This window comes from Lissotriton vulgaris, chromosome 1_1 (genome assembly GCF_964263255.1).
Source record: "Lissotriton vulgaris chromosome 1_1, aLisVul1.2, whole genome shotgun sequence".
Lineage (NCBI taxonomy): Eukaryota > Metazoa > Chordata > Amphibia > Caudata > Salamandridae > Lissotriton > Lissotriton vulgaris.
The window spans coordinates 828,656,658-828,676,931 of record NC_141685.1 but is presented as its reverse complement, the minus strand read 5'-3'; the positions used below and the strand labels follow the sequence as shown (position 1 = coordinate 828,676,931).

General features: G+C 53.1%; 1 protein-coding gene across 2 annotated transcripts in view; it reads right to left on the bottom strand.

Annotated features, from left to right (window-relative positions):
- NUF2 (NUF2 component of NDC80 kinetochore complex) overlaps positions 1 to 20,274 on the bottom strand; it is a 450,677-nt gene that overhangs the window by 278,170 nt on the left and 152,233 nt on the right. For both annotated transcript variants that reach the window (XM_086957278.1, XM_086957269.1), the window contains exons 5-6: positions 18,970 to 19,031; positions 12,785 to 12,882 (exon numbers count right to left, since the gene is read on the bottom strand). In XM_086957278.1, the coding sequence (XP_086813404.1) occupies positions 12,785 to 12,882; positions 18,970 to 19,031 (160 nt within the window). The remainder of the gene's footprint in view (positions 1 to 12,784; positions 12,883 to 18,969; positions 19,032 to 20,274) is intronic.

Genomic DNA, 20,274 nt, shown 5'->3' with positions numbered 1-20,274 from the left:
ATAAGAAGGATTCTCTGGTTCCCATCATCCATACATAGTGTGGTTTGTCAATAATTGCCCAGCGGATATCATCTTTCATGTGCCCGGCATTGGAGAAGTGTTGTGCGAGTCTCATGTTGTCCTTCTTGCATCGGACTGTGCTCCGATGTTCAACTATTCTTTGTTTTGCCTTTCGTGTAGTCATCCCCACATAGATTAACTTGCATGGGCAACGCAATATGTCAATAACACCCTCTGTATTGCAGTTAGTGAGGGTGCACAGGTTCCAAGGAGTTGCCAGACCAAGATCTATAGATGACATGGCAGTATGTAAGGACAGAGAGCATGTACCACAAGGGTAGTGACCCTTGGCCGGCACAGTAGACCATAGGGTTTGCTGCAGAGGTGTTCACAAAATAGTGGATAGCATACTACGGTGTGTACGTACTAGAATATCCACAATGTTACTACTGCGTTTGAGAGCAAACAGGGGTCTGGGTAGTTGGTTTACCCCAGTATTCAGAATAGACCAATTTTTGTTGATGGATCTTTTCACCATATTGGTCAAGTGGCTGTAAGTACTGACACATACCATCCGGTCCATGGGACTTTTGGTATATGTTTCAAGGAGGGCTTCCCGCTGATTATTCTGAGCCCTTTTTTATGCTTTCTGTACAAGTCTGATAGGTATGGTCGTTCTGACTGGTGGGTACCGAGTGTGTCATCATGTTTCTTGTACTTGGTATCTTCCATTCAGGTCCTGCGTAGCCTCAGGAATTGTCCCACTGGGAGGTTTTTCCTGAAAGCAGGTGGATGGAAGCTCGTATAGCTCAGTAAAGAATTCTGAGCCATAGACTTTTTATATAGCTCAGAATATATGCCATTCTCTTTAGGATATAGTCGTAGATCCAGAAAGGGGAGGCAGGTGTTGCTAAACTCACAGGTGAATTTAAGATGGGGGTTTCTTGAGTTCAGCCAGGTGGCAAAGGTTTCCAATCATTCAGCAGAGCCCTCCCAGATCACCAATATATTGTCGATATATCTTTTCCAGACTTTGAGGTTGGTAGAGTATGGGTTATCTGGCGGATAGATATATTGGGATTAAAAACTATGCATGTAGAGGGGCGTGGCTACGCAAGCGGAGATGGCGGTCGCAGCTTGCTAGAGCTCCCGCCGGCCCGCCAATAATCCGGCTATTTATCCTGGTCCCCGAGCCCACAAACCCGCAACCAGAACAGGGCTAATGTTGCCGGAGGTGCCAGGGACTATCGGTGTGCTCAGTGGTGATCCCGCGCTCCTGCACCGGGCTGGGCAGCGAAGTGAGAGGTGTGGCCTAGTGGACTGAGGAGCAGCCGGGGCCTCGATTTTGGAGGTGCCGTAAAGTGAGTTGACTGGCCCGGTGACGGCCGCGGCGTCCACTTATCCTGAGGCCGAGAGACTGCTGGCGATTCTTCTCCCGAGGCCCGGCTGGGCCTGGAGGAGGTGCGGGCGCAACGAACGGACTGGAGCAGCTGCGGCGGCCTGGTGGCCCAGGCGCAGCAGGGACCTCGATTTTCGCGGCCCCGTGTCTACCGGGGGCCTGCGGCCTCGGCGGGTGACAGACGTCCTGGCGATCCTGACCTGCGGTGGACGGACCGGGGCACAGCTGATCTGCGGACCGACTGGCAGCAACAGTGAGTAGTGCCCCCCCCCCCGCGGACCAGAGGAGACACCGGCGCGGGACGCAGTGGGTCCACACGCCTTCAGGGAGAGCGACACTGGTCGCAGGGGGCCCTGGCCATCGGCGGCTGGGGGGGCAGTTCTTGGGGGCAGTGGCTGAAGTCCGCCCGGCTCTGAATCCGACACTGGGCCATACCGGAGTGACTCTTCCGGGACTCCCCTCCCAGGGGCCAGCGACTGTCTTTTGGTCCCTTTGGCTGAACTTTGGCGCACGCAGTTGAGGTCCCACATATCTCTTCGCTTCTACGTGGCCCCTGTAACCGTGGCAGCTATGACCAGAGCAGGTGGAGGCCTCACAAAGCAAGCGACGATCGAAAAATTTACGGGGCCCAGTGGGGGCCCTGGACCATCGGGGGGCGGTCCACCTGGTGGGGGGGCGGACAATGCAGCCTTTATGGCGGCCATCACTCAATCGAGGGACATGCTGGACGCCAAAATAGGGGCAGTTGGCGCAGACGTGACCCTGTTGCGCCAAGACTTGAGGAATGCCGTGGCACGTATTACAGAGGCCGAATCCAGGGTGTCGGTTGTGGAGGAAGACGTGAGTACCCTAAAAAAGAAAATGGCGGCAATGAAGGCTGTGCAGCGCAACACAGCGCTCAGTGTGGAAGATGCAGAGGGGCGGGCACGTCGTAACAACCTCCGTTTCCTTGGCTTTCCGGAACGATGTGAGAAGGGCAGCATGGAACAATTTCTCACGCAGTGGCTAGAGACATGGATGCCCCCAGGGACACTATCTGCCTGCTTCGTCATTGAAAGGGCACACCGCGCCTTGACGCAAAGGCCACCCGAGGGTGAACGGCCTAGGGCGGTAATCGCTAAGCTGCTGAATTATCATGACAGAGACGCCATACTGCGGGAAGCTAGAGCCAGGGAAGCCATCCTCTATGAAAACCGAAAGATGATGATTTTCCCTGACTACACCAAACTTGTACAGCAGCAGCGCCGCCACTCCTTCATGGCCGCAAAGGCGAAGTTGCGAGGTCTTAAGCTCCAGTATTCCCTGCTGTACCCAGCGCGTCTGAGAGTGATCTTCCAATCACAGACACTATTCTTTGATACTCCGGAGGACCTCTTCAAATGGACAGATGAGACGGTGCGACTCAGGCCGAATTCCCAACCAGGGCTTAATCCGGGCTCCCCCGAGGGGTCGCCGCGGGCACAGAGAGACCAGACGGCGAAGAACAGACGAAACAAGCGCTCCAAATCACGCAAGCGCTCGGCCTCAGTCCATGGCACGCAGGACAGTGGTAGAACTGAGGATTCGGAGCAGTCTGGAACAGATCACTGAAGACTCTGGAGCTTCGGCTCCCTCTTCTGCCTTAATGCCGCAAATCTTAGCTGGATGCGCCAGGTCGCCTGGGGCTCATTGACCTGATAGCCTTATCGCTGCCTTCGGGCTGCAGTGCTTCTGTCTACTGCTTGTGGATGGTGTTGTGGGGTGGGGGGTTCGGGGACTACATGACAGGGGCTACCACTCTCCCATCAGAGAGAGGGACACTAAGGGAGGGGGGGTGAGTTCACTGTTTTCTTTCTTGGGGATGTTGGGATCCATTGGTATGGGTGGGCCCGGGCCCTCTGTTTCGGTCTCGGGACTACCCATGCCGGGACAGGTACTTCATGGTTCTTTGAGGTATAGGGTGGGGGGAGGCGGGGCAAGGGTGGCCGGGACAGTGGCTGCTGAGTTGGGGATGGGGACTGTTTGGGACTGTGGGACTGTGGGGTTGGTGGGTGTTTTGGGAGTAGAAGGTAGAGAGGGGGGTGTGGGGGGTTCAGTTGGGTTGGGATGTTGGGGCAGGGGGGAGAGACTGCATGTGTGTTTCGCAATGATGTTCCGTACGATGTGCGATGGGTGGCGTTGGCGCAAGGGGCCTGCATGGTGGATCCCAATGGACTATGGCTGACACGACTCAGACTCCCCGAAGACTCTCTGCGGGTGATTACGTGGAATGGCCGGGCGTCTACTGGACAAAATTAAACGTGGGGCAGTGCTGAGCTGGGGGAAAAAGGAAGTTGCTGATGTGCTTTTGCTTCAGGAAACTCACATGATGGGCACGAAGGTCCTGGGCCTGCAAAGGTTTGGTTATCAGCAGGTTTTCCCAGGGGGTCTAGGGGAGTGGCCATTTTGATACACCGCAGGGTGGCATACATCCACGAGAAGCAGTGGGTAGATCCTCAGGGTCGTTACCTCTTTGTTAAGGGCATGATGGGCACGGAGTCTGTGGTGTTTGGGAGTGTCTATGCCCCCCCCCCTGCAGTGGGCCCTGGCTGAGAGGCTGTTTGCTGTGTGGGAGGATATATCCGGGTCACTGGCGGTGGTTGGGGGGGATTGGAATGACGTAATGGACGTATGTGTGGACCGCCGGAGGCGCCAAGTGGTGACTGAAACCCCCCCCCCCCCACCTACCAAGCTGCACGCTATGATTGAGGGGCTGGGCTGGGTGGATGCTTGGCGGCATATGCACCCTGTAGTACGCGAGTATACCTATGTCTCAGCAGTGCATGGCTCCTTCTCGCGGCTGGATTATGTGTTTGTTCCTAGAGAGTGCTTGTGCAGGGTGAAGAGCGCTGACATCTTGCCGAGGGGTCTGTCCGACCACTCCCCAGTCTCAGTTAGAGTAGACCTCCTTCGGAAAAGACAGCCGTTTCGATGGAGAATGTCCTCATGGCATCTCCTGCAACCCGCTTATGCTAAACACTTGCGTGAAACTATGGACCACTACTGGCGCGAAAACCTAGTGGAGGGGGCCGATGTGGGAGTGGTGTGGGAGGCTATGAAGCCTACCATACGGGAAGTAGATATCGCATGGTGCTCCGCGGCCCGTCGGAGGCGTCGAGAACTGATTACGGAGGCGGCTGCGCGAGTGGCGACCCTGGAACAGGAGACCTGTGAGGGGAGCAACGACGTCGGGCTACGGCTGCTTCTGCAGGCACAGCAATCGTACGCATCCATGTTGATGGATGAAGCCAAACAGGCGTGGCTGGCCACAAGAAGCAGAGTGTACCAATGGGGGGGACAAGTCATGCTCAATGCTCCATAGACTGTGCCAACACAGCTTCCAGCCCCTCACGCTGCCGGGTCTCGCGGATGATAGTGGGGAAGTCCTGACCGACCCACGCGAGTTAGCGGCGAGCTTCGCCACCTATTTTACAGCCCAATACGCCCCGCGTGACCAATTGTCAGGGGACGAGCTGGCCCAGTTTATCACAGAATTGCCGCCAGTACAAGTATCGGATGAGACCAGGAAGGCCCTAGATGCACCGCTCACAGCGGAGGAGCTGGGCGACGCCCTAGGACAACTCAATGCTGGGAAGGCCCCTGGCCCGAATGGATACCCATGTGAGTTTTTCAAGAAATTTCATGTACAACTGGGGCCACATTATCGCCGGGCGCTTGAGGTGGCACGTGAACGGGGCGTAATGCCCCCGGACTGGCGCCATGCTGAAATAGTTGTCTTTCAGAAGCCTGGTAGACCCCCGATAGTCATGATTCGTATAGGCCCATCTCCTTAATTATTATTGAGGCTAAGATCTTGGCCAAGGCCGTGGCGAACCGACTTTCTCCACATATCACATATCTGGTCCACCCGGACCAGGCCGGATTCATGCCCCACAGGGCAACGAGACATAACATCCGTCGTGCTCAAGCGGCGATCGACGCCATTGGGGCCTCCGGGGACCAAGCGGCATTATTTCTGGCCGACATTAACAAGGCCTTTGATTCTGTTAGCTGGTCGTATTTATTCGCACTCTTGCCTTGTCTCAACCTGGGCCCAGTTTTCTTGTCGTATATCAAGCTCCTCTACACAGACATCACGGTCTCGGTGCGGGTCGCAGGGGCGGTGTCAGAGACATTTCGCATTGGCCGTGGGACCAGACAGGGGTGTCCTCTCTCCCCCTACTTGTTTGCTCTGGCCATGGAGCCCCTGGCTGCCAGGGTGCGCCTTGATGCGCTGATACGAGGCTTTGTGTGGAATGCCACCCTTTCGGATAGAATTGCGTTATACGCAGATGATGTCCTTTTCTTTCTTACCGACTTGCAGCGCTCGGGCCCGCGTGTACTAGAAGTTATGCAACAGTTCGGGGAGGCCTCAGGCTTGTACCTGAACCTGCATAAGTCCACTCTATGGGTGCTGGGAGGAGGCGCAGTGTCTGATCCCTGGGCGTCAGGACTGCGGATGGCTACAGATGGTCTGAAGTACCTGGGAGTGTTTCTCTCCGACTCGGCGGACATTGCCTGGGAACGCAACCTACTGCCCGTCTGGGAGCGGGTCCAGACCGATGTAAAAACTTGGTCTCACATGCCCCTGCCAATTTTTGGCAGATCTGCGATTTTCAAGATGGTTGCACTCACGCGCCTGCTCTACCAGCTGCAGAACCATCCCTATCCGATCTCACCCCAGTGGTTTAGGCAGGTCAACTCGGTCTTGGGCCGCTTTCTCTGGGCTGGTGTAGCAGCCAGGGTGGCACTGCGTATGTGCTTTTTGTCCACCTACTGTGGGGGCTTGGCCACCTCAGACCTGCAGTCCTACTATCAAGCCGCTCATCTCCTGATTCTGAACGAATGGTGGTATGGTGACGGTGGGGATCCGGCCTATGCCCTGGAACGCACATTGATGGGAGATAATTCGCTTCACACCATCCTTTACTCACCCCGGCTGCGCCGCTCGTTGCCGAGGGTCACTAGACTCGTCTTTGCTATCTGGCGGCAGGCCTTGCGCCGCATGGGCTGGTGGGGCAGGCTGACCGCAGAGACGCCGCTGTGGCGTAACGGCATACTACCAGAACTGTCTAAGTTATCAGATTTCGATGGCTGGGACGCAATAGGTATCTCGCAGCTAGGTCAGGTGATGTCCGGGACGACGCTCAAGTCCTTCCAAGCGCTTAGCACCGAGTTTGATATGCCCCAATCTCAATTTTTTCGTTACCTGCAATTCCGGCACGCGCTGACGCCCAGTATTGCCAATCTTGACTCACTCCCTGAATTCAGCCCGATTGAGGCGAAGGTTTTCATGGGCGACCTTGGGGATAAAAAAGTGTCGCGTATTTACCAGACAATGGTCACCCACTGCTCCTCCACTCTTCTTCCGCTAAAGACAACCTGGGAGGCGGATGTCGGTCCGTTAGATGAGGATGATTGGCGGGAGGCCCTAGAGTCCCCGAGGGGAGCGGCTATTGCAATACGGTTTCGACTCATACAATTCAAGATTCTCCATAGGGCCTACTACACCTGTGAGAGTCTGTGGAAAGCGGGTCTGATTGTGTCCCCGGAGTGTCTGCGATGTGGGATGGAGGTGGGCACGTTACTTCACACGGTATGGTCGTGCCCCAGACTGGTTGGCTTCTGGAGAGGTGTATGGAGCTGCCTATCGAAGGTGCTGGGATGGACCCTCCCCCGCACTCATCGCCTGGGACTGCTGCACATTCTGGAGGGGGTGGGTGGCAACATCTACAAGCGACACTTGCTCCTCCTAGGGCTAGTGGTAGCCAAAAGAGACCTGGCCCGAGCATGGAAGGACGTGAGCCCCCCCCCCCCCCGAGTGCATGGAAGGCTGGTATAGACTTCTGTATGGGTCAGGAGCGACCGATTTTTGAAGCACGGGGATGTCCCCGTAAGCACTTTAAGGTGTGGAAGAGGTGGGCGGACTACAGGGGCTTGACGCTGGACCCCCCGGCGGAACAAGAGGAGGACCTATAGTCCCGTAGTGTCAGGTGAGCCTGTATCTTGCGCCTCAAATTGCCACATCAGGAACTTACAAGAACACGGTTTGCACACACATGCATGGGGTTAGGGTGGGTTCCAGGGAGGGTTCTGGGAGTTGGGTGGGTGGAAACTAAAGGGATAAAGATGGGGTGAATGTTTTCTTGTATCCTTGATTTGCATTGGTTCCTCGATTGGACACCTGGTCCTATGTTGCAATTGTATCATAATGTCTGGTGGTATCATCCTGATTGTGGGGTGCCACCCTATTTCATGTGCCCGTCTTTATCAATAAACTTGTGAAAAAAAAAAACTATGCCTGTAGAGATTAGCCATGAATGGGGCAAAGGTACGACGCATCAAAGTCCCTGCGGCCTGCCAGTACAGTTGTTCCTGGAACTGAAAGAAGTTTTCTTTCATGGCGAGAGTGGCACAGTCCATCAAAAAGGACATTGGAGTCAGGTCTTTCCGTTGTCTCGGATGTAAAAGTGCTCTCGCTGTTTTTAAGGACTAGTCTAGTAGAATGTGGGTGTAGAGGGATTACACATCAAAGGATGCCAAAATATGTAACCCAGTAACCCAGTGGCAAAAGTAACCTATGTGAGCACATTCAATATGTGTTTAGTGCCTTGTAGGTATGATGGCATTTCTGACACTATGGGGCGTAGGAACCTGTCCACAAATTGGTACGTTTTTTAATCCTGTCCTCGGGTACGACTCAATAAAGATATTTGATCTACTAGAGACCATTTTAATATCCTTACTTATTCTTTTTGCACGCTGCCCCTCGCTAACCATATTTTCGGTCCTCTCTATTTAAAACACCACAGCTCCTCTTCTGGCTCATAAGAGTTGTAGCCCACACCAGGGACCTTGCAGCCTTGGTTTGAGGAGGGAACCTTGTGATGAAGCATGTCACCCATGAGTGAGTAGGGTTCTCGTCCTAAGAAAGGTCTCTCCCTCGCATGAATAGGGCATACACCACAGGTTAGAATACCTCGCTCCAGCCAGACTTTCTTGGCCACGATACCAAGAATAAAAAGATCCAGATCTGCGGCAGGACGTTCGCCTACAACGCTTCCATGGCATGGAACAACCTCCCCCTGCACCTGAGAGCCAATTGCAATCTGCCCACATTCCGGAAACAGTTAAAAACTTTTCTTTTTCATCTGCCCCACTAATCCCAGTTAGGCCCCTCTGCAGGTCCCTGGTTATTCTAGCGCTTGGACGCCTTCGGGCAGCAATTTGCGCTCTATAAATCCACATCCATTCCATTCCATTCCATTCCATATTGTGCCGCTTGGAATTTAAGTGCACAGACGTTGGTGAGTGGCGTCGCTCGTCCTGCTACAGAGAATACGAGGGGCATTCGGTGCAAAAATGTTTGGAGGAATTTGTTTTAGGGTGGAGGGGATGCTTGCGGTTTCCAAGGTGCTATTTAAACACCTTCACCTCTTGTGTAGTCATAGCTCGTTCCACATGGCCCCGATTTGCAGGTACAAGCCTGGACAGCATCAGAGAGACAAGCCCCTGGCTGTGCATTTACAGCAGGGCATACAATATCCCACCTTGCCAGTTTGGGAGAATTTGGTTCACATGTGTGCTTATAAATGTTTGCCTCTTGTGCACTCAAGCTTCCTTGGTGTTTCTTACATGCGTATGAGCTTAAACGGACTCCATGTGCATTTAGCCGTAGTGAACTTTCTATACGACAGGAGCAAAGCATTCTGTAGGGACACTGCTGGGCTGGGGGCACCTCTACTCTACTTAGTGTTCGGGTACTGCTGGGAAGCTGCCATTACCCTCTGTACCTACCCTTTATCCTCAAGAGTAGCAAGTAAGATACATCATAAGAAACGTATGGCAAACATGCCCCAACCAGGGAGGACAGAACTGGAACGTTTTCCTCGTTGCATGTCCCCCAAAAGTAACCAGCCCAGCAGGGATCAAGTGATGCAGAAGCCATTGGTCCAAACCAGGTAAAGCAAAAACACCTAGTGGACATTCAAGATATGCCAGCAGGATTCCTGCAGAAAGGCAGCGTCCTAGCAAAACATGCAGAATGCAGCTTCAGGTGAAATCAGGAACAGATATCAGATGAATCCCCAGAACATGCCTCTAGAACAGCCAATTTGGGAAAATCTGGCACTGAGTTACTTATCATCTCCAGCCCCCCACCCAATTTCACACCCATCAAACAACCAATTCCCGCCCACCACGTTAGTCACCCTGTCACTTCGATCCTCTCCTCAACACAAGGCTACTGTCATTGCAAGTAAAGAGTAGACCTTGGTGGGACAAAAGGACATACGTCCATGTAAGGACGAAGGGAAGGCACTGGAGAATGAAGCACCGACCTTCTGTGCTTAAAACCACGAAGCAGATGACGAGTCAGGAAATCAATACATGAAACAGCACTAGTTGGCCTTTCAAGCAACTCGTACCACCAACCCTGAGGGTGTAAGTGTAGATCTATTGGAGGAGACCGTGCAGCAAGGAATCAAGCACCGGTCACAGGAACTAGCATGCAAATCCTTAAGTTTACCACCAAGAGAAATGCCTTTAGTGGAAGGCAAAGAAGATTGGGTGAAAGGTCAATGCCCAATGAAAGTCGACATTTCATGGTACAACCCAGTTATTGAAGAGCTAACAACTCTGCTTCTAGGCATCAAGAGCATGAAGAGAAGGGCAGATTTAGCTAGAGGATAAGACATACAGATGGAAGAAGCAACAATGGATGTAACTGGATAGATAGAAAGTGAGATAAGCATCAATTAGAAGGAAATGCAACGTCTTGTGTTGAATTTTCCCGCATTCTCAAGATGAGGAAAATCCAAGTACTGACATAGTGGAGAAAAGAGGGGCATCAGAAGGACAAGCAATTGACTACCCAGGCAAAAAAACAGCAAACTAACATCTGTCCAGGATGCAAAAATTAAATCCAGAGAACTCCCGTGGCTATAGTCAAGGAACCAGTATCTGAAAGGCTTTGGGGAAGTGGTTGACCAGCAGCTGGGGGAAGGATGAAAATGTAGAGCTCAAAAGTCATGCCACGGAACTCTCTGCCCTCACATGATAGCAAACAGACTATTGCCAGATTGGTATCTGCCTACAACCCTAGGGAGGGAGTGATCTCCAGACCTTCAGACCACAGAACAACCTGCTACCCCTCAGCTTACGACTACTATCACCTCAAGTCACCCAATTGTCTCTGTGAAGCTGAACAAATTAACTCTGAAGAAGAGGAGAGAACACCTGCCAGGTCATGATTACATAAAGCAGTTCAATCATTCTGATATGCTAGTCTCTCGCAAGGAGCGCCAGCTCTGAACCACTGTATGTTAGAGTCGTTCCACAACCTTTGGCATTGCCAATGGTAGTGAGCAATTTGGCAAAAGTAGTAGACAAGACAATTGTAAGAAGATTAGAGACTACCAAGCCATGTCCATTGTTAGCTTGGCATCATGAAAGAGAGATGCGAACTGGCTAATGTCAATAATACTGAAGACGACATACTAATGGTTTGAGGTGCTAGCACACTTAAGGCACCACTGCCCGTGTAGCAAATATGAAGCCTTGGAGTAGTAACCAAGCCAAAGCTGAGGCAGAGGACACAGACAAGAGAGCAGTCAGGTGAAACTGAAGTGGCCAAACTTTCCAGACGAAGAACCTTCCCCGTCCCAGTGTAGTGCATAACATCCAGCCCTGGCCACAAAGGACAAGGAGCAACCAAAAGTGCTACAGCCTCTCAACAGTTAATGTGCACTTCAGATCTTGAGATAAAAAAAGAGGGAGAACATATTAGCCAATGACTGAGGTATGGAAATAGTAGACTCACTTATGAAAGTCACCAACACCATCTTGACGAGCCTTGGGGAGGTCGACAATCACAAGTGAAAGGCAGTGCACTGAAAGTGCTTATTATCTACTGTGAATCGCAGGAACCGAAGGGGAAGGATGCACTGAGACGCCAGCTAGGTGTCTTGCAAGTCTAGATGTCAACACAAAATACATTTAGTTGAAAAGAGGAATAAACTTATTTCTGTTGACCATCATATCAGTGAACAAACTGTTCAACCCCGTGATGGGCCGCACGTTGCTAGGTTTCAGAATCACAAAAGATGAAGAAGATGCTTGTGCATCATTGGTAATAATGTATTCGGACCACCACCCAATTCCCCAACAGAAATGTGATAACCTGCAGCAGAGCACAAAACATCACCATTCCGAATAGTAATGGAACTGCAAGGAACTAAGATTTTGAGGCACAGTTTTAAATGAGAACCTTCTGACGCTACCTACAGCCCTACTGTGTTTTGCATGCGAGTCTTCTAATGTCTGGCTAAGCCAATTAAACCTTTGGGGTCTGCTGCACAAAAGAAGAAAGGAGTTGGATTCTTTCAGTAGTAGCACTCCCACCCACCAGGAGACTGGCATTGAAAGAGCTTTCCTGAGGCAGTTGCAGCAGACGCCGCACCAGAAAAGACTGGTAACATACGTCAGACCCCTGAAAGACTGAAGCAGCTGGTCCTCTGCAGAGTGCTTTAACAAAAGTACCTATAAAAACATAGAATAGGCAACACATCGTCCAACTAGGCACCAAACGGTTTAAAAACAGAGAATGAAGGGTTGGAACTGAGAAACTTCTTAAAAAAGAGCAAATTTACAATGTCTGATCCAAACTAGGCCTGGGCGTAAAATTCTGCTCCGCTCGTGGCGTTTTCACAGTTTTTCCCACTCCTGTTGAGCGTGGAGTTCCGAAAACTCAGCGTATTGGATTTTTTCATCTTTCACGGCTCGACAACTTTAAGTTGGCGAGCAAAGAAAATCCAACGCTAAACTACCTCCCTGTGAGATTTCTCATCTCTAGCAGTCGCTGCAAGTCACTACCGCTTACAATGAGAAACTAGTCCCTGGCGTTGAGGAAGCTGCCGCTTGAGCAAAACATCTACTCGCGCGGCGAAAGAAGCTGCGCCCTCTTGCGCTTCGCGTAGTGCCGTTCAAGCTGATTTTACAGCACGGGACAAACTCCCAGCGCTAAAAATCAGTGCAAGCCGTACAACTTACCTCACTCCACCGTTTGCAGAACTCTGCGGAGCGCGGCAGAGTTTTTTTGTCACTACGGAGAAATCCACGAACTCCGCCCAGGCCTATCCTAGACATCGCCAAGATCAGAGGGCGGTCACTCAGAAAAGAGGCCATCAAAAGAAGAGTCAGAGAGAAAACTAACCAACTCCACGGTCCCCAGCAGATCAATGCTGTCATCACCACTCTGCACCCCTCAGAGAGGGAAGTCTTTCACTTTAGTCCTGGAGGAGAGTATAAGGTCAAAAAGTCGAAAATACAGCAGCATTAAGAAACGGAAACATCTGAAGCTCCACTTACATAACTGCTGGACCACTGCAAGAAAACCTCACGGCGGGCGCTTCGGAACACAAGGAAGTTCAGAACACCACTCAAGCAATAACCTGTCCGCTTTCCCTCTAAAAGACAAAATTTGAAATGTTGCTTTATATTCTAAACAGGGTAAGCACTGTTCAGGATAGTTTACATTGAACTAAAGAACAAGTTACTTACCTTCGGTAACAATATATCTGTAAGAAACATTAGTTAGTGTTAGATTCCTTACCTTAGAATATCCCCAGGCGTCAGTCTGGATCCGGAAACTTTTGCGTAGCAGTACCCCTGCGCGTCGGTAGGCGTCGTCTGCAGGCGTCCCCTGCGGCTCCGCGTCCGTCGTTGGCATCGTGCGCCGTGATGACGTCGCTGGAGTATATAGACGCCGCCTCCGCGCGCTGACGTCAGTTCTTTGTACACAGCTTTTCCGCGCCAGAAGACGCAGAGCCATGAGAGAACCAACACTGGTGCCATGTAAAACTAGGGCCCTGAGAGGGATGTCCTTAACCCTAGGTATCAGTTCGCAGAACGGGGAGGATGGGTGGGTTCGGTAAGGAATCTAACACTAACTAATGTTTCTTACAGATATATCGTTACCGAAGGTAAGTAACTTGTTCATCTGAAAGAAACACGTTAGTGTTAGATTCCTTACCTTAGAATACATACCCCAGCAATACCAACCCCGGTGGTGGGTCTGCGAACCAATACAATACTACACCAGAAAGTCCTGGAGGACAGAACGGCCAAAGAAGCCATCCCTCCGGACTTGACTGTCCAGGCAGTAGTGCCTCGCAAAGGTGTGCAGCGAGGCCCACGTAGCCGCTTGGCAAATGTCCTGCAAGGGGACTCCCCGGCCCAGGGCAGTGGTAGCCGCCGTGGCCCGAGTGGAATGGGCCCTCAGCCCAACAGGAGGCTCCTTCCGAGCCAAAGAGTAGCACGCTTTGATGCAGAGGACGACCCATCGAGAGATGGTTCGTTTACAGACCGCCCGTCCCTTCTTCGCACCCACGTAGCCAACAAACAGTTGGTCATCCACCCGGAACTGGCGTGTGCGATCCATGTAAAATGAAAGCGCACGTTTTGGGTCCAGACGATGGAGCCGCTCTTCATCCTTTGAAGGATGCGGAGGCGGGAAGAAGGAAGGGAGGGTGATGGACTGCCCGATGTGAAAGGCCGAAACAACCTTGGGCAGGAAAGAAGGTCTAGTCCTCAGAACCACCTTATCAGGATGAATGGAAAGGAAAGGAGGTTGGACAGAAAGAGCCTGGAGCTCACTCACTCTCCTGGCAGAGGTGATGGCAACCAGGAAAGCCGTCTTTAAAGTCAGGAGACGGAGAGGACAAGAATGAAGGGGCTCAAAGGGAGCACACATTAGAAAGGTCAGAACCAGGTTCAAATCCCACTGAGGCATCACAAACGGAACAGGTGGAAACATGTGAGTGATGCCTTTCAAGAATCGAGTTACAATCGGGGATTTGAACAAAGAAGGCTGATCAGGAAGCCTCAAAAAGGCTGAAAGGGCAGAAAGGTAGCCCTTGATAGTGCCCAGAGCAGAGCCCTGCTGGGCAAGAGAAAGAAGAAACAGAAGAACCTCCGAAAGAGGGGCAGAAAGAGGATCCACAGCCTTTGCTGTGCACCATGCCACAAATCTGTTCCACCGACAGGCGTATACCGACTTAGTGGAGGGACGCCTGGCTGCCAGAATAACATCACAGACTTCAGGAGGCAAGTCAAATGGCCTCAACTGCCGCCGCTCAATCTCCAAGCATGGAGGTGGAGACTGGACAGGTTCGGGTGGAGGACCGTCCCCTGCTGCTGCGACAGAAGGTCCTCCTGAAGGGGCAGGCGGATCGGGGGACCGACTGACATGCTGAGTAGCTCGGGATACCAATACCTTCGAGCCCAGTCCGGAGCCACAAGGATAACTTGGGCCCGGTCGCGCCTGATCTTCTTCAGCACTCTGGGCAGAAGTGGTATAGGCGGAAAGGCGTATAACAGACCGCAACTCCACTCGCGCCGAAAGGCGTCGCCGTGCGAGTGCCGTCTTGGAAACTCCAACGCGCAGAACTGATGACATTGCGCGTTCTCTTCTGTGGCGAATAGATCTAACCAAGGCTCTCCCCATTGCAGAAAGATGCCTTGCGCCACGTCCGAGTTCAGACGCCATTCGTGATCCATCGAGCACCGACGGCTGAGTTCGTCTGCCCTGGCGTTCAGAGAACCTGCCAGGTGTTGAACCGTCAGAGTCACGCCCTGACGTTCCAGCCATTGCCAGAGGCGCAGAGCCTCCTGGCAAAGGGTCCACGACCCCACTCCGCCCTGTTTGTTGCAGTACCACATGGCGGTGGTGTTGTCGGTGAACACCTGCACTACGCTCCCGTTGACAAAGGGGAGGAATTCCTTCAGTGCCAGACGAATCGCCCGCAGCTCCAACAGGTTGATATGGAGCCGGGACTCCGCCGGAGACCAGATGCCTCTGATCTCTGCCTCTCCCAAGTGGCCACCCCAGCCCTGGAGGGACGCGTCCGTCACGACAACGTGTTCCGGTTGAGGAAGGGAGAGGGACTTGCCCCTGACCCAATCGCGGTCCGTAAGCCACCACTGCAGTTGTCTCGCAGTGCCCTCCGAGATCAAGACGTGGTCGGACAAGTTGCCCTGATGCTGGGCCCACTGAAACTTCAGGTCCCACTGCAGAGCCCGCATCCGCCACCGGGCGTGATGCACCAGAAGGATGCAGGAAGCCATCAGTCCCAGCAGCCGCAGCGTCAACCTGACCGAAACTCGGGATAGCGGCTGAAAGATGGGAATCAAAGCCTGAATATCCCGAACCCGCCGTTCCGGAGGATAAACCCGAAACTGCGCCGAGTCCAGAACCGCTCCGATGAAAAGGAGCTTTTGAGAGGGACACAGGTGTGATTTCGGCACATTGATGGAGAACCCCAGGTCGTGCAAGAGGTCTGCCGTCATCTGAAGGTGGTGGACGACTGTCTGGGGCGAGCCCGCCTTCAACAACCAGTCGTCTAGGTAGGGGAAGACTGAAACCCCTAACCTGCGCAGATGGGCTGCGACCACCGCCATCACCTTCGTGAACACCCGTGGGGCGCTGGTAAGGCCGAAGGGAAGCACGATAAACTGAAAGTGCTCCAGGCCTACCGTGAACCGCAGGTAACGCCGGTGGGCCGGCAGGACGGGGATGTGAAAATAGGCGTCCTGCAAGTCCAACGCTACCATCCAGTCTTGTGGGTCTAGAGCAGCCAAGACCTGAGCTAACGTCAACATCTTGAACTTCTCCTTCCGGAGGAAGCCGTTGACGTTCCTTCGATCCAAGATAGGACGTAGGCCCCCCTTGTCCTTCTTGGGCACCAGAAAGTAGTGGGAATAACAACCACACCCTACTTCTGGCCCAGGAACGCGCTCGATGGCCCCCTTGGCCAAGAGGGCCGTAACTTCCTCCTGCAGAAGTGTCAAGTGATCCCCCGACACACGGTGGTTCTGCGGTGGCATGGCTGGAGGAGAGGTCTCGAAGGGGAGGGAGTAGCCCCTTCGGACGATTTGCAGCACCCACCTGTCCGAAGTGATCGTGCGCCAGTGAGCGTGGTGATGGCGAACCCTGCCACCCACTGGCGTCACATGGGGCCGAAAGCACGGACTAGGAGGATTTTGGGGTAGATGCTGCGGGGGAGGGTGTGGTCTGACCCCGCCGTTGTCCCCGACCGCCACCACGGCGGTTTCCACGGCCGCCACCGCGTTGAGAGGATTGTTGCGGCGCGTGGCTGGCAGCAAGTGTGGGGGCGCCCCTTCCTTGGCCACGAAAGGGGCGAAACGAACCCGGCTGCTGACGCTGGGTCGAGAGACCCAAGGACTTGGCCGTGACCCTGGAGTCCTTGAAGCGTTCCAGCGCGTGGTCCGCCTTGTCACCGAACAGGTGACAGCCATCAAACGGCATGTCCATCAATGTATTCTGGACATCTGCCGAAAAATTGGCGGATCTCAGCCAGGCGTGGCGACGAATCGCCACCGTCGTTGACATAGCTCTGCCTAGCGAGTCGGTCGTATCAAGACCACACCGTATCGAATATTTCGCTGCATCTTGGCCCTCAGCTACAGCCTGACCGAGTTTTGCCCGCACCTCCATGGGGCATTCTGGCAGCAGTTCCGCGACCGTATCCCACACAGAGTGGGTGTAGCGGCCCAAGAGGCAGGCGGTGTTGCAAGACCGCAGGCCCAAACTAATGGACGAGAAGACCTTCTTGCCAAATTGGTCATACCTCTTGGATTCCCGGTCGGGCGGGGCCGACGGGAATGCGGACTGGGAGGTCGAGGCCTGGATCACCAGACTCTCAGGAGTGGGGTGGGTAGACAGGAACTTGGGGTCGTCCGGACAAGGACGGTGGCGCCTGGCCACGTTCCGATCAACAGGCGCACCTGAAGCGGGCCTGGACCACGTGCCCAACAGAACGTCCGACAAGGCTTCATTAAACGGCAGCAGTGGCTCCTGTGGGCATGACTGCGGTTTGAAGACCTCGGTGAGGATGTTAGGCCTCACGGCCGCGACGGGGAGCTCTAGGTGTAAGGCCTTGGCAGCCCTCATCAGCACCACAGAATAAGCAGCTCCCTCCACCGATGCCACGGAAGGAGGAGAGATCAAACCAGGGTTAGGAGAGTCGTCCAGACCACTGGCATCCCCCAAGTCACCTGTCCAGTCCGGGTCATACTGGCACTCGCGTGACAGAGGGTCCTCGGACCCCTCCCAACCTTCACCGTATTCTTCATCATCTCCGTATTCGGAGTCAACGACGTAGACCGGCTCCTCGGGGTTCATGGGCCCCATCGGCACCAGGACCGGCGTCGAGCGACGCCCGTCCGGCCCCGCGTCCGGCGTCGGTGAAGGTAAGGGGACGGCGCCGCCCGGAGCCGGAGCCCCAGTGCCGCCCGAAGCCGGCACCGAGGAACCGGCGTCGCGCGGAGGCGGAGCCGCGGGCAACCCCGATGGAATCGGCGCCGGGTTGGATGGGCGTCCATCCGGCGTCGACCCCGAAGTCGGAGCATCCGACGGCGTCGAGGTAGGGTCAGCAGAACCGCTAGGGCCCCCGGACGGGTTCACTGGGCCCGCAGGCGCCGTGGAACCCGCCGGAGGAGACAGGGCCCTCATGGCCATGAGGAACGCCTCTATCTCCTCAGGCGTCGCACAGTGCCCAGGGACCTGAGGGTATGGGGCAGGCCGCGCCGGCGACTCTCGCGGAGCCGCGGGGTTGGGGTCACCCGAACCCCCGGCCGCATCGCGCGAGCGTCGGGGGGGAGTCGGGGGTACGATGACGACGCCCCGACTTCTTGTGTTTCTTACCTGACGAGGATGACGAGTGGTGTCGACTTCCGGAACGCTCGGCGCGGCCCCGCGACCGCTCCCTCGAACGCTCTCTCGACCTCCGGCCGGACCGGGACCGCTCCCGGTCCCGACGTGGGGCCGACACCCGGAGCTCCAGTAGCTTGCGGGACCGCTCCCGTCTAGCTTTGCTGGTGAGGGCCCGGCAGTCGACGCAGGAGTCCACGTCGTGGTCGGGGCCCAGACACCGGAGACAGAGGCGATGATGGTCTGTGACCGACATCGTGCGCTCACAGTCATCACAGTGCTTGAACCCAGGCCTCCTAACAGGCACAAAGTGATAACAATTCGAAAAAACTTGGTCAAAGACCGGAGTACTGCTTTTCAGATCTGCGTCCACTGGCGCGGAAAAAAGAAGAACTGACGTCAGCGCGCGGAGGCGGCGTCTATATACTCCAGCGACGTCATCACGGCGCACGACGCCAACGACGGACGCGGAGCCGCAGGGGACGCCTGCAGACGACGCCTACCGACGCGCAGGGGTACTGCTACGCAAAAGTTTCCGGATCCAGACTGACGCCTGGGGATATTCTAAGGTAAGGAATCTAACACTAACGTGTTTCTTTCAGATACACCAACCAACCTACTGAGCTTTTGAACTGGATACTTATCGCCGGTCCTTTACAAAAACGAAAGTTCCAGAACATCTAGCTGCCATTTTACGGTGTAAAATATAAGGTACTGTACTGTGCAGTAAACAAATATATGCAGATCTAAAAATAAAGCGGTCATTGAGCTGATTGGTCATAAACGTTTCTGGTCTTTTATTTGAGCTCACAAAATCACTTACTTGAACTGACGAGGTCAGACAGTTGAAAGTCGTACACACGACACTTGGGCATTAACTGCTCCCTGAAAACCAAAATTATACACAGGGATCAGAAAAGCATCACACAGCAATCGAAATTACAGCGCAAAGTACTGCGGGAGTAACAAAGACGCAAGAAAATACCAGGGGACAGTGGTTCTGAACCTTTTGACGTCTCTGGACCCCATCTGAATGTGTACTGGAACCCAGGATCCCCGCTCTAAGCAATTTGAACCGGTACACAAATATACAGAAACAAGTACATATCAAACAAATACACACATGATAAAATGATGTAATTGACAAACCGAAAAAATGTACAAAAGCCAAAAAATTTTACTGGGAAGGTTGGAGCTTTTCAAAATGTGGTTTTATTATTTCTAAAACGCAAAGCAATATCCTAGACTAGCTTTGAATTCTTGCTCTACTTTTGTCGAATATACCAGGGCTTCAATTAAGCCACCAATTGGCAATACTACATTGCCTGCCGTCCTGGTGGTGCTAGTATGAAACAAGCAGAGGATAACAGCTTAATTTTTAGGCTCCAATTTCGAATTGTTTTACATTGCGTTTTAACATTTTCAATGTTATCTTTTTTATGTATACTATTACCCTTGTCATATGTTTTAAAATATTTTAAGGAGTTACGAACTCCAAGGTAAGAACTGTTGCCGTAGAGTCAGACCATTAAGAAATTCCTAGGAGCATTCGGAGCACTAATATTGAATTTACACTGCAGTTTTGGGGGTGGGTGCCATCTGGGACAGGCAGAACTTCCCGGCTAAAGATAAAGCTTTAGTAACTTGTGCAATACCTGTGCTGCTAAATCTGGTTCTATAATAATGAGTTTTGTAAAAACAAAATCTACTGGGTGCTTGACACGCATGCATGGTTTCTAAAACTCAGAACATTTAGGAGTCCTGTAATGCTAGTTGGGTATGACAATTTTCGGCAACCTGCATTTTTCATATAAGATGCCATGGAGCCGTTGAGAGATCTATTGCATAACGTGGAAGGTAGGTCGATGGGGATCCTAGAAGTAGCAAAATAATCCTACCTAGAATAATCCCCTCTACTCTCAGCCACCCCTAAAGTCGTGGTGGATAATGTTGACCTCTGACTGTTCCAAGAGGCAGGAAGAGCATTAAAATGGCAGTCACAAAGGGGTGTTAGATCTTAGAATAGTCGTTTGCATTCCTAATAATTACAGAAGTGAGACCACAAAGCGGCAATGGCTGACAAACTGCAGGTACAAGGCATTACACGTCATCATATAGGTTGGAATCA